The following is a 13,396-nucleotide window of genomic DNA, read 5'->3' on the forward strand; positions in this document are numbered from 1 at the left end:
ATTCTAGGCTCAGCAGGACATCTGCTTCTCTCTCGGCTCCTCAGTCTCCCACCCCACTCATGCTTGCTCACTCTCTGTCTCTCTTAAATAAAATCTTTTTAAAAAATTAAGATAATAGAAATAAAGAAAAACAAAAACCAATGCACGAGATATTTAGTCTAATGTAGATTCCCTCAAAAGAAGAGCCTGATTTATTTTTTTAAAAAAGAAAACATCCCAGGGGTGCCTGGGTGGATCAGTGGGTTAAAAGGCCTCTGCCTTCGGCTCAGGTCATGATCCCAGAGTCCTGGGATCGAGCCCCGCATCGGGCTCTCTGCTCAGCGGGGAGCCTGCTTCCTCCTCTCTCTCTGCCTGCCTCTCTGCCTACTTGTGATCTCTGTCAAATAAATAAAATCTTAAAAAAAAAAAAAAAAAGGAAAAGAAAACATCCCAAATATACTAAAAATTACAAAGGGGTTATAAAAAAAATAGGATTCTCAACCTATACATACAAAAACTATGTACCCAATATGTGCTTAAAATATATGTTTTAAAAGTATGAACTCAATATAGGCTTTAAAAATCTCAGTGATGCATAAGATTTTCTGGAAGAAAATATTAACAAAGTGTACCCAGATGTAGACAAAAATCTGTTAATCTGTTGATTTGTTAAGACAAAAATATGTAAAGAGAAAAAAACCTTTCCACCACAATTTACTGACCAAGCAATCTGCTCATTTTCACTTTATAAAACGTGAGCACTTACACGTAGGGGAGAGGTTCTCCCTTTTCTTCTTCATCTCCTGTAATCTCCTTTGCATTGCACTATGCTGACCGCTGCACATTTTAATGGTGGGACTATACATCAATGAGCCATTAGATTCAAATAAGAGAACAGGTACATCATTATCTGAAAATAAACAAAAATTTATTTAGCTAAAAAAAGGCCAGAAGTTTTAATATAACAATATGATTTCTTTTGAGGAACACCCCCTCCGCATCCACCCCCCCAGTCTTCTTTGTCCCCTGCAACAACATCACCTACTTACTACTACCAACAGTCTTTTCTTCACCCCGCCACCCCCACGAGCAGTAACACTGGTGAGGAAACTGTTGGCCAACGTTTGCTGAGAAATGTCCACATGCCAGGCACTGTGCTAATAATCACCAGCACACTATGTGCGCCGCTTCATTCAACCTTTCCCTAACCCAGTGCATCAGCTTATCCGTCTCCCCATGTAAAGATGAAGAAATCAACACACCAAAGTTAAGTAACTTGTTTATACCCAGGATCATACAACCAGTGAGAAGGTAAAGCTAGAACGCAATCTGGTTCCTAAACGCTTGACAAAGAGGGCAGAATGTATCACCCCGAACATGCCACTTTGGCATAAGGATTATTTTGAGCAAAATGCCTTAAATCACAGAAGGTGAAAGGTATCAGGACGCCCCCCACCCCTACCTCAAGCTTCTTCCTAAAGGCAGGAGGTACAACCCCCCTTTGAAAGACGCACCCCTCCATATTATCACCAGACATGGGGAGCTGATGCCAAGAGAATTCTGTGAAACAGATCTTGTTAAAGAAACGCCCACCCTACTTTGGTTCCCCTTATGTCTTACTTTTCCACAACTGCCTCTCCTATTCAACATAAGCACTAAGGTTCTACTTCTTTGGGATTTTATCTCCTATGAGAGCCTGCATGTCACAAAAAAACTTGTGCTCTTCTCCCATTAATCTGTCTTTTTATAACAAAGCCCCAGCTAGGAACCTAAGATGGGCACAGAAACAGTTCTGCCTCTAACAGTAGTGTTTACTCTGAGTCTCAGAAACCACTACCCCTAGCCAACCCTCTCTGACCCTCAAAGGACACACACATCAACTTTGGGGTCAGGAGTCCATCAGCCGTGAAATGAGAGCTAAACTGGATGTGGGTGCACAGCTATGTGTTTCTGGAATCCATACCTCGCATTTGCTCAAGGAGAACGTCAGGGCTCTGACCACTTCACCCACCAGTAAAAAGACCAAGAATCATTCAATATCTTCTCCTTTGCAACTCTTAAGCTTGAACAACTCAAACTACACATCTGCCAATATCAGATAAGTCAGTTTTACCTGTAATACCTTATATTTGTAGTAATTAAAAAGCAATTTTTACTAAGATATAAATTTAATCCAAAAAGATAAAAAAAAATTTCAGTATCATTTTGCCAAATCTTTTTAAATACACCATTACTGGTGTAGGAAGGCCCAAAAAGCAAGAGTCTAAAGCTGACAGGAGAGCGGTACAAGGCTGACCTGAGGCTGAAGGGGTCAGCCTCCTGAGGCTGGAGGCTGACCAGACCACAGAGGGCATGCGGGGCTGGAGGGCACATCAAACATACAGTTTCATCGGAAATGCTCTTCCTTACGACGCCGTGAGGAAGGGGAAGCCCTGGATGGGGTGTGCACCTGACTTGTCGTTTACACCCTCGACTCAAGGAAGCTGACAGATGGTTAAGGACATAGCGCCTCTAGGGCCCAGTCACAGAGCCGCTAGGAGGGTTCCCATGGATTGATGCTTAGAGAAAATCAGTGGAGGATCCAAGCAATCATTCAGAAGCAAGGGTAAGGATCATGGTGCGTAACTGGCATCAGGCAGAAAGGTCAAGAGCTACTCCATGTGTCTGGCCAGAGCAGCAAGGAGACGAGTTAGTGCGAGGCTGGTAGGGAGGGACCAGCATGGCACCAAGAGAAAGAGGCCTGATTATCAGGCACTGGGAGGACTCAGCACAAAAACAAAGGATAAAGGCAATGTTTTTTGGAAGTTATCTGGCAGCACTACCTATACAAGCGAAATGTTCTTGTCAATTTTGTTGCATTACCCTGACAGATTTAAAATAAAACTTGATAATTCTGCATGAGAAGTTTCAAAATACAGAGCAGAGAATTCGTGACATGGCAAGAGACACTACAATAAAAAGTGGAGGAATGAGTGCTTCTTATTTCTATGCTATGCATTATAAAGTTACCGAAACTGCTTCCATGTACCAATGATGTGTTGGGATTGGGCTGAAACACTGAATTTAGGTAGAGAAAAAGGCAAAAAAGAGAAATACAAAAACCCATATGGTACTTCAGAGTTTTATGATCTTCTAAAGTATTTTTAAAAATTAAAAGAGTACATCTAGCCAAAAAAAAAAAAAAAGTCCAATTTTTAAAATGGGCAGAGGATCTAAACAAGACATTTTTCCAAAGAAGACATACAAATAGCCAACAGGTACATAAAAAAGAGTCAGCACCACTCATCACGAGGGAAATGCACATCAAAACCACAATGAGATTCCAACAGTACACTAGAATGATTATTATCAAAAAAACCAGAAATAGGGGCACCTGGGTGGCTCAGTGGGTTAAGCCTCTCTGCCTTCGGCTCAGGTCATGATCTCAGGGTCCTGGGATAAAGTCCCACATTGGGCTCTCTGCTCAGCAGGGAGCCTGCTTCCCCCGCCCCCCCCCCGCCTACTTGTGATCTCTGTCAAATAAATAAATAAAATCTTAAAAAAAAAAAAAAGACCAGAAATAACAAGTGTTGGCAAGGAAGCACAGAAAAGGGGCTGCTGTGTACCGCTGGTGAGAATGTAGATTGGTGCAACTACTGTGGAAAACTCCACAGAGGTTTCTCAAAAAAATTAAAGATCGAACTTTCCATTAGAGCCAGTAATCCCTGTTTTGGGTATTTATTTACCTGAAGGAAATGAAAACACTACAGAAGAAAAAAAGGAAAATACTGATGCAAAGAGATATCTGACCCCTCCTGTTCACTGCAACATTATTTACAATCAATCACCAAGACAAAGAAACAACCTGCATGTCCATCTACGGATTAATAAAGAAAACGTGATGTGTGCATGTGTGCACACACACACACTTAGAGGAATACTATCCAGCCATAAAAAAAGAACAAAACCTTGCCATTAGTGACAGCACAGATAGACTGTGAGCACATTACACTGAGTGAAATAAGTCAGTAAAAGGTAAATACTACATGATGTCACCTGTATGTGGAATCTATAAACAAAATCAGAGAACAAAAACACATTTCAAAGTAGCCTGGAAACCGGGCCTTAAAAGTTCCATCATGAGAAAAAAAATTTTTGTACATGATACATATGGTGATAGATGTTAACTGGACTTATGACCATTTCACAACACACACAAACGGCAAATCATTACATCATCCACTGAAACTAATATGTTAGGTCGATTATATTTCAAACAAAAAAAGAATAGAAATGACTATGATTAAACACATAAGGATAAAAATTTCCCTAATTTTTTATTCTAGAGAAGCACCCTGTTGCTACCTAGACCTGAAATGTGTAGCTAACTGATCTCCCAAGTCCACTATGTGATTCACAGCCTTGTGCAAAACACAACCATAAACACGTGATTGTGCCACTGTTCAAGTGCTTTAAGGTTTTACAAGTAATTGAAGACAAAGAAACAAAGTATCTTGAAGCTAACTAACGCCTACACAGAGAAAAAGAAAATACAGAATCTATATAAAATACAAATAATGTCTACATAAAAGCATCAGGGAACTACTGAAGAGACCAGGACCAGAAGAGTCAAGATTCTGGCGAGGAGCACTGAGAAGCCAGCTGACAAGCAGTGGATGTTTTTATCCCCAGGAGGACTGATCATTAAAGCACCTGGGGCAAGAGGCTGACGGTCCAGTCTCTGAGAAACAAACACACAAGTTAAGTGTTTATCAGTATCAACAAACTAAACAGAAAACCAAAGGCTCTGTGGCACCAAAACCCATTATGCAGGGTGTAGTAGAAAACTGTTCCTCGCATGCATGTGATTTTATCTTCAGAAGAGTTGTCCAATCTGAAGCTACAAATGGCAGGATACTAAAAGTTAAACTGAATTCTTCTGTAAAATGGTAGAAAGTTCTCGGTGGTGTACTTTCACCAGGAGATGAAAGTGGGAGATCAGGACCGTCAGCAGAAGGGATCCTAGTTATCACGCCAGGCTCTCAGTGGGAAGGTCTAGATGGGGGCACCTGGGTGGCTCAGTGTGTTGAGCACCTCACTTCAGCTCACGTCAGGGAGCCTGCTTCTCCCTCTCCCTTTGCCCCGCTCCTGCACTCTCTCTCTCTCTGTCAAATAAATAAACAAAAATTTTGCACATATTGCATGGAGAACTGGGTGTTATACACAACAATGAATCATGGAACACTACATCAAAAACTAATGATGTATATGGAGACTAACATAATGTAAATTTTTTTTTTTTTTTTTAAAGGAACAGTCTAGATGGCCACACTCTGGTATCAATGTCAAATCAAAAGTCTATCAAGCCTTACGGAAATTCGTCAGTGAATCTCCTATTCGAATCAGTCCAGATAAAGCCAACAAGGCCCACTCCATCTTCTTAGTAGGAGAACCTAGAAACTTTTTGTCTAAGAAAATAATGTTGCCTAGAGCTTCAAACATATTTTATAACTAATGACTTGCCTTCAATTACAGAAGCAAACTGTCATTCCTACTAAGAGACAGAACATTTATGACAAAAAAAAAAAAAAAAAACCATACAAAACAACAGAGGCAAAAAAAAAAAAAAAACCAGGCATTCTAGATACTGCAGATAGAAGCAAAGAAAGATGAAAAGAAAAATGTAGGTGATTTAATCAGAGTAATAGAACCTATAAAAAAATCAGAAACCCTAGAACTGCAAAATATAAGAACCAAAATTGTGAACTGAACAGATGGATTATAGCAGATTAGACATGGCAGAAGACTGTATTAGTGAACTGTAAAATAAGGTTGGGTCAATAGACAATACACAGACTCACACACAGATGGGAACACAGATTTCAAGGGCCTCGTGAACTCCGAACAGAATATTTAAAAAGAAAACTGGACCAATGAACATAAAATTCAAACTGCTGAAGGCAAATAAAGCAAACAGAAGGCAGCCAAAGTTAAAAGAAAATATGCCTTTAAAAGAGCAAAAATACAACTATGGGTTAATTTGTAAATAGGTACTATGAAAGCCCAAAGACAATGAAATGTGTTTCTTCATTTTATTTTTTAGCTTTACTAAGGAATAATTCAAAGTTAAAAATTATATTTAAGGTGAAATAAAGAAAGAATATGTTAACGAACACCTCCCTATTCTAGGTAACAAAACAAAAAGACCAAGTATTAGGTAAAAACACAAGTGAGACTCAAAATAACAAAGAAATGAAGAGGGATTTAGTCTAATAGGGCTTAGTCAAAATCTGTTTTTTCCATAATCATTCCTGAAAGTAAAGAGTTTCATCGATGTGGACAATGACGGAGACTTGTACCCATGAGCTCCCACCGTGGCCTCCAGCAGCACAGTCCGTCTCCTGCAGGCTGCAGCGGGGTCTGCCGGGCGCCACCGGCCATCAGGTGGCTGAAACAGGTGCACAGGCTGAGCACGACTTCTGGACTCACCCAGACTTCTCTTCTGCCTTTGGAGCTCTGTAGCCATTTTTTCAAATTTCTTCTGAAGCCTTTTATCATGTTCCGGTGTTTTAGGAATAAAATCTTTGGGCTGCATACACTTCCGCTGTGCAGAAAGGACATATAAATGAATACTACTGACCAGCAGCTGTGTAACAAGACAACCTGTTCCTGACGCTTCTAACACCTGTTACAATACTGCAAGGAAAACCTGAGGACAGAGGCATTCCTTGTGCTGCATGCGAAATGGAAGTGTCTCTTTCTTTCCAGGCTGCAGAACTGAAAGACTAGACAAACAAGACCGTATACCAAGGAGCTACACTTTCTGAGGCATTTCCAGGATGCCAGCAATCTTAGTTTCCAGGAAGGTTCTTAAACAAAATTAGTCATTTATTCATTTTCTTTATTTTTGTTACCCTTACATTATCTCTCCTCTTTCCCCCTCCCCCAAAATCATAACATAGTAACAGAATACAAAAGCAATTATCTTCTAACTACCAAAGAAAGAAACAAGATTGAATCCTGCTTTGTCTTTAAATCACCGTAATTCTATTCTGCTAGTAAAACCCCAGAACTCAAACTACACAATCAAGGTGTGACAAACAGGATGACGCCCCAGACTAACATCCAAAGAAAGTCTTGGGTTAACCTTCCCACGCCCACTCTTGTGTTCTTGACTGAGCATCTCGCTCTCATTTATTATTTAACAGAAATGTATGTGTCATGCACTGGTCTTGGAGAAAGGAAGAATCTTGATATCAGAAGCTTATCTCTATTAAAAAACGACAGAAAATTAACATCATTAGTAAGTAAACTAGAGGCTATGTGTGTCAGGAGGGTTAATTCCAGCGGGCCTGGAACTGGCCTGAACTGTTTTCCCCAAAGTACAAGCACAGCATGCAATGTCCTACTGCACAATGTTGCTTTGTAACCGCAAGTCCAGAGCACTTGGGGGCATTTGTACTCCCAGAGCTGGTCAACTCCCAGTGGGAGGGCTCTCCTGTTGGGGGAGGTAATGTGCTGACATTACAATGTGTGTGTGTCTGTAATGTATGTGTCCTGAAGACCATCCGATCTTCAAGGACCCAACTCAGCACAACCCAAGAGTCTTCCCTACGACTCCCTGGTCCCAGGGTGCTCCCCAGACTCTCAAGCATTATCCCTTAGGCTCCCGTGAATCTTCATTAGCAACAACCCTAGCTAACTGCCACCATCCTTACAGTACGCAGAAAGGAGTAAGTCCTGCAGCTAGAAAGGAAAGCCGCAGACGAGTGGGAGCAGGACAGCTGGCACAGTGGGAAGGAACCACTGCTGTACACGGGGTGCTCAGAGGGGGTCACCCTGAGAAAGGAACTGGCACAAAGCCCTACTCAAGTTAGAAAAAGGGAAACATGCATGAAGTGTGGGGAAAGTGTGCTCCAGATAGAGGGAGCAGATATAGAGCCATTGCATTGCAAATTGCAAATACGCTCGGTGACTTTCAGAACAGCAAACAAGAAGGTCAGACTGGCAACAGAAAGAATGAGGGAGAGTAAAACTGAAAACCTTGTCAAAGAGCCCAAAATAATCACAGTCTGAAGTCATGTTTGCTTCACAATTGCACTTGAGTGAAGGCCTACACTTGTCATGAAACGGTCAAACACACACTGTTACGAGAAGAAGAAAAGCATTATCTCCCAGACAATACATGTAACACAGAACCTCATTGGTACAAAACATGTGTGTGTATGTGTGTGTGTCTGTAATGTATGTGTCCTGAAGACCATCCGATCTTCAAGGACCCAACTCAACCCAAAAATTGCTTACTTTGAGGAAAAAGACACTAAGAGAGGTATCTGCCTTATCTGTGTTTACTCAATGTTTTACGATGGAAATACACTCCTTATTAGTGTGGTTTTAAAATAAGTCCTTTACTTCTAAAAGGGTAGACACAGCCACTGCTTGGCGTATCAGAAAGAGTAAGGACTTAGAAGCTCTAGTTCACCTCTAAACAAAGGGGATCTGAACAGAGACTTGAGTTTGTCCATCACTGCCCTACAAATCTGGCCTGCCCAAGAGGAAATGTCCAAGATACAGGAGTCACCATTTACAGAAAATCTACGACCACCCAGGGGAATGTCTTCCTTAACCTACAGGAAATGTATGCGTCTAGTCTTTCTAACTCAGTTTGGACAAAGTCTGCAAATCTCCTCCTCAACAGGGACCCTCACATGAAAACAGAGCAACACTGACCACTTACTAGAAAACCATTTTCCCACAAATAAAGAAATCACAACTAAAACTTTTAAATAATAAAAGAGTGAAAATGTTGTGGATCAAATGTGAACTAGACCTCAAAGGAAAGCAGTGTCTTTAAGTCTGCACTATGGATTTTCCATAATAAATAACTTAATAAATAACTTGGATATTTCTGCATCAGACTTTAGAAATTTTCCAACTAAACAGCAGAACAGAGGTATTTTGCTAAAGACGTAACAAACCAAATTCCAAAGCAGTTTGCAGTGCACCTGCACGTCTGCTGGTCTCTTGGCAAATTTTAGTTTTCCACTGGCCAGACAGCTCTTCCACTTCCCACAAATCACATCAAAGCACTCAGAAGGTACACTAACGTCTATAACTTCCTTAAAAACCCCATGTGGAGAGAACAGTATCATCAACTCCAATACCTAAGATACCTCCTGAATATATTCCACAAAGTGTCACTTTGCAGGAATAAAAGAACGAATAAATTTCGTAACAGCCACTGTCGAAATCACATACTTACTTTTTTTTTAATTAGGCTCGGCAGGTGTTCCTTGGTGTTCGCCGCAGGGAAGAGCGCTTCATCGACGTGTGCCCTGGCTGTCCGGCACCTGTGCAAGTCAACAGACGGAGCAGAATGAGCGCTCGTTCCTGTTAGAGTCCCACAGCACCGCGCCGGCACGTGTGCCAGTTAGCAATTTAAGAGATGCCAAGGCCACGTTAACAGGCATGGCTTTTAAAGTAACTACATTTATAATAAAATACGAAGGGCAATATAAATTCTACTTTCCAAAATAGTCTCTCTACAGTGTTTTTAAAGTGTAAGTGTAGAACCAAGAGGCAGTAAGGGAAGCAGTCTTTACACAACTTTAGGCTTGTGACAGCCTTCAAACTGATGAGTGCGGGGCATCTTTAAGGTATACGCACATGCTGTTAAACCAACAGTAGAAGAGCAAACAGGACATAAGTGGAGAAATCTAGAGCTAGAAGGGCCTTAGAGAAATTCAACCAGAAAGATTATCTTGCCCCTAAAACTGGTGTTTCACCAGAGAGCAGGGTGGGCCACACCAGCTTCTCTCGGCCATGCCCCGCGTACCTTAACTGTCTGCCTGTCACCAGTCTGTCATTTCCACTCTCACTACGCCGCCGTCTTGGGAATCCCAGGACCTACTTCTAAACATTCAGACACTCAAATCTAAACAATTACAATAGTTTTCAAAATGATCTCCTACCTATATTTCCTACTCTTTTCATTCATATTATTACTGAAAGATTAAGCTTAAAACATCATCTCTCCAAAACCCACATCACAAGCCTTCAATCACTGTGTTTATAGAATAATTTCACCTACCTGTTGTTTCAGTCTTTTTAAAATATGGCCCCTAAACACATCTCCAACTGTATTTCATAAGCCTGTCACATTCAACATTTAGCATGCGAATGACAGTTGAAAATATAATTGGAATATAATGTGAAAAAGAATAGGGCAAATATATCCATATTCACACAGAAAAGTCTTAAATACATTAAGAAAAAGACAAAACTGCAGAAATGTGAACATGATGCTGTATACTGTACATAAAACAACATTTCTCATTTTAAGCAAAGTCTGGAAGACTACATACCAAACTGACAATACTATTTGTCACTAGGCTAATGAATCTCAAAGTGTAGTCAGAAGACCCTAGGGTCCCTAAGCCCCTTCCAAGGGCATGTGAGGTCAAAATTTTCTATCACAAGAAGGCTTCCTTTGCCTTTTTCATTTCTCTCTCATGAGCACACAATGGAGTTAAAGCTAAACGATGTGTGCACGTGTGTGTGTGTGTATGTGAGTGTGTGTGTGAGATCCTGATACACTGCAGACGTAAACGGAACAGTGCAACTGTCTTTATTAAGCCAGCCATGAAAGAAGTTTGCAGAAAATGCAAAAATTAACAAACAACCACAGCACAATAATTATGATAAGAGAACAACAAGGTAGGGCAGAAGCTGGAGAGAGCTCCGGTGATACTACGGGGCCGGGGCCGGAGTGGGAGAAGCTGCGGGTGGGAGGTGACCGTCAGATAAACTCTGATGAGGAAGCACATTCGGAGGATGCAGGTCTTCCGTCTGGAAGACGAGCACAGACAAAGGCGCAGCAAAGCCAACAACAGCGGGACAATTCTGGGAAAACAGACACCACTCGGTGGGACTGCAGGAGCGCACTGGAGCGAGGGCACCAGCGACAGAAAAGGGTCACCCTGGTCACCCTGAAGGCTGTATCTGGGGCGAGCCTGGACAGGCCACTCTGCAGGATGTTTTCCAGGAGCAGGACATGAGGGCAAGGAGTCCAGTCAGGGACTGGGGGCAGGAGATGCTACAGGTTTCACCGAACCCGTGGGACTGGGTGGAGAACCCTGAATGAGCAACATTTAGAAATAAAAATGGAATGTTCTTGAGCTCTTGTTACAACTGGGGGTCTGAGCACATGTGTTTTTCTCTCCTACCCCCAAAACCCCCTTCAAATGACAATCAAGGAAAACAAAATGACACAGACCAACAGAAACAAAGAGCAGATAAGAGATGTCTGGGGAACTGAAAAGCAAATACAGAAAAGGAAACCCGAGCCTGGAAGCTGGGTGACGGAGGACGAGGGACTGAACCCCTCTCCTCACACCTCCAGGGCGCCGGCAGCAAGAGCAGGTCTGGGGAGCAGCAACCGCACCCCCAACTGTGCCCACAGTCAGGGCCACTGCTCCCCACTCACTCTGGCCACCAAAGCAGGTAATGGGCTCGGGTTTCAGACAACTTGGACCAGGGACGCACTGGACTCAAGGATACCAGGCTGCGTTCAGGTAGCACAAGGGTCACACAGAAGGAAACGTGTTGTGTGCATTTTCAGATTCAGCTAAAACGACTTTCCCAGTCATAACAATGTAAAGCAAAACTGCGGATTTAGCTCATCCGCTGCTGATTTTTATTTATGGAATCAGGAGAGAGGCAGTGTGGGTGCAATGAGCAGGCGCTCGTACATGCGTGGGGTCCCCCAGAACGCAGCGCTGGGGGAGCTAAATTGGTGTTTGCAAACTACAAAGTCTAGACAGTGCTGGAAACCGGGAAGTCAAGGCAGCAGCAGAGCCAGGGTTAAAAAAAAGGGGGAATTCAAAGGTCAGGACGGAGCTGCAGCAAGAGGGCAGGTGGAGAGGTGTTAGCCCTGGGGAGCAGGAACTGGGGGAAGGGGTGAGGAGGGAGCACTGTTTCACTACAAGCCTTGTACTAAGAGCTGACTTCTCTCTTTCCTGTGTGTGCGGGGCCCTCTCCATAACAGGATGGGGACAGGAAACTAGGCGTTCTGATTCAAAGGGCTCCGGCTGGCACAACAGGGAAAGCCAGGGCACCTAAACCAAGACAGAAAATGAAGTCAGGACGCAGTTAAGAGAGGACAGCAAGTTCAGGCCTGGGCCTAGTTACACTCAGGTGCTGCGCTTTACCCACAAGAATTCACCCAGCAGAGCCCCACGGGTGGGGCTGACACTAAGAACAGAGACACGGTAAAATTCAAATCCCTCCCGGGGCCCTGCAGGAGCCTGTCCCTGCCTCTAAGCTTCCTCTCCGCAGAGAGCCTACAACTGATGCCCGCAGGCCCTCACACACACTGGCATCACCCCGTCTCAGGCCACGACCTCTGACTCCGCAGAAAAGTGGCCCCCCAAGGCTCTGTACACCGAGTTCCGTCACGTCCTCTTCACCTCAGCTCACAGGTCACCCACTGCAAGGGGTCTCCCCAGCCACTGTGTCCGGAGCGAAACCAACGCCAAACGGGCGCTGTGGCTACGCCCCTCCTGTTCCCTTCAGAGGATTCCCCAAACCCTGCACTTACAAACCTTGTTTCATTAAAACTAAGTTCCACGAGGGGAGTGAATATGCCTGTCTAGTTACGACAGTCACAGCCAGGCCTGGCAGAGAGTAAGTACTCAAAAAAGGTATTTTCTAGGAGCAAAGGTGTTCACTGTAGAACGAAACACTTTGACCTCATCTTAAACACACACACACACACACACACGTGCACACACAACTAAATATAAAGTTCAAAACCATAAATTCTAGAAGAAAATGGAAGAAAAGATTCACAATTTCAAAGTAAGCCAAGACATTCAGACAGATTATCAAAGACACAAAGCATAAAAGAAGAAAATGGAAAACTGCATCTCAACAAAATAAAAAACTGGTGTGTTCTGAAAGACATAACAAAGAAAATGAAAAGTCAGTCATAGACTGAGATCAGATATTTACAGTATGTGTATTTGACCAAAAATATTGATATGAATAATGTACAAAAATAGCCCATAAATTAATATTACAAAGACAAAAACCCAACTTTTATAAGTGGGCAAAAGATTCAAATCAAAGACAGTCACTAAGCATGTGATCTTACACTTAGTAAAAGTCATCAGGGAAATACACACTAAAGCCAGAGGGGATCCTCATATATATGGTTGGGTTTGTTTGTTTGTTTTAAATTTTAAGAGAGAGAAAGAGGGAGAGTGAGTAGGGATGGAGGTGGGCAGGCGGGGGGGCGGGGGGGCAACATCTCAAGCAGGCTCCCTGTTGAGTGCAGAGCCTGAAGCAGAGCTCACAATCCTGAGATCACGACCTGAGCCAAAATCAAGAGTCAGACACTTACCCCACTAAACTACCCAGAAGCGCCTAGTTAATTATG

The 13,396-nt window shown here is 42.8% G+C and overlaps 1 protein-coding gene across 2 annotated transcripts in view; it reads right to left on the bottom strand.

Moving 5' to 3' along the window:
• Nucleotides 1-13,396, bottom strand: part of MCPH1 (microcephalin 1) — a 240,879-nt gene that overhangs the window by 199,514 nt on the left and 27,969 nt on the right. For both annotated transcript variants that reach the window (XM_045086169.1, XM_004766753.3), the window contains exons 4-6: nucleotides 9,221-9,308; nucleotides 6,448-6,562; nucleotides 746-889 (exon numbers count right to left, since the gene is read on the bottom strand). In XM_045086169.1, the coding sequence (XP_044942104.1) occupies nucleotides 746-889; nucleotides 6,448-6,562; nucleotides 9,221-9,308 (347 nt within the window). The remainder of the gene's footprint in view (nucleotides 1-745; nucleotides 890-6,447; nucleotides 6,563-9,220; nucleotides 9,309-13,396) is intronic.

This window comes from Mustela putorius, unplaced genomic scaffold (genome assembly GCF_011764305.1).
Source record: "Mustela putorius furo isolate JIRA1106 unplaced genomic scaffold, ASM1176430v1.1 tig00000905_pilon_pilon_pilon, whole genome shotgun sequence".
NCBI lineage: Eukaryota > Metazoa > Chordata > Mammalia > Carnivora > Mustelidae > Mustela > Mustela putorius.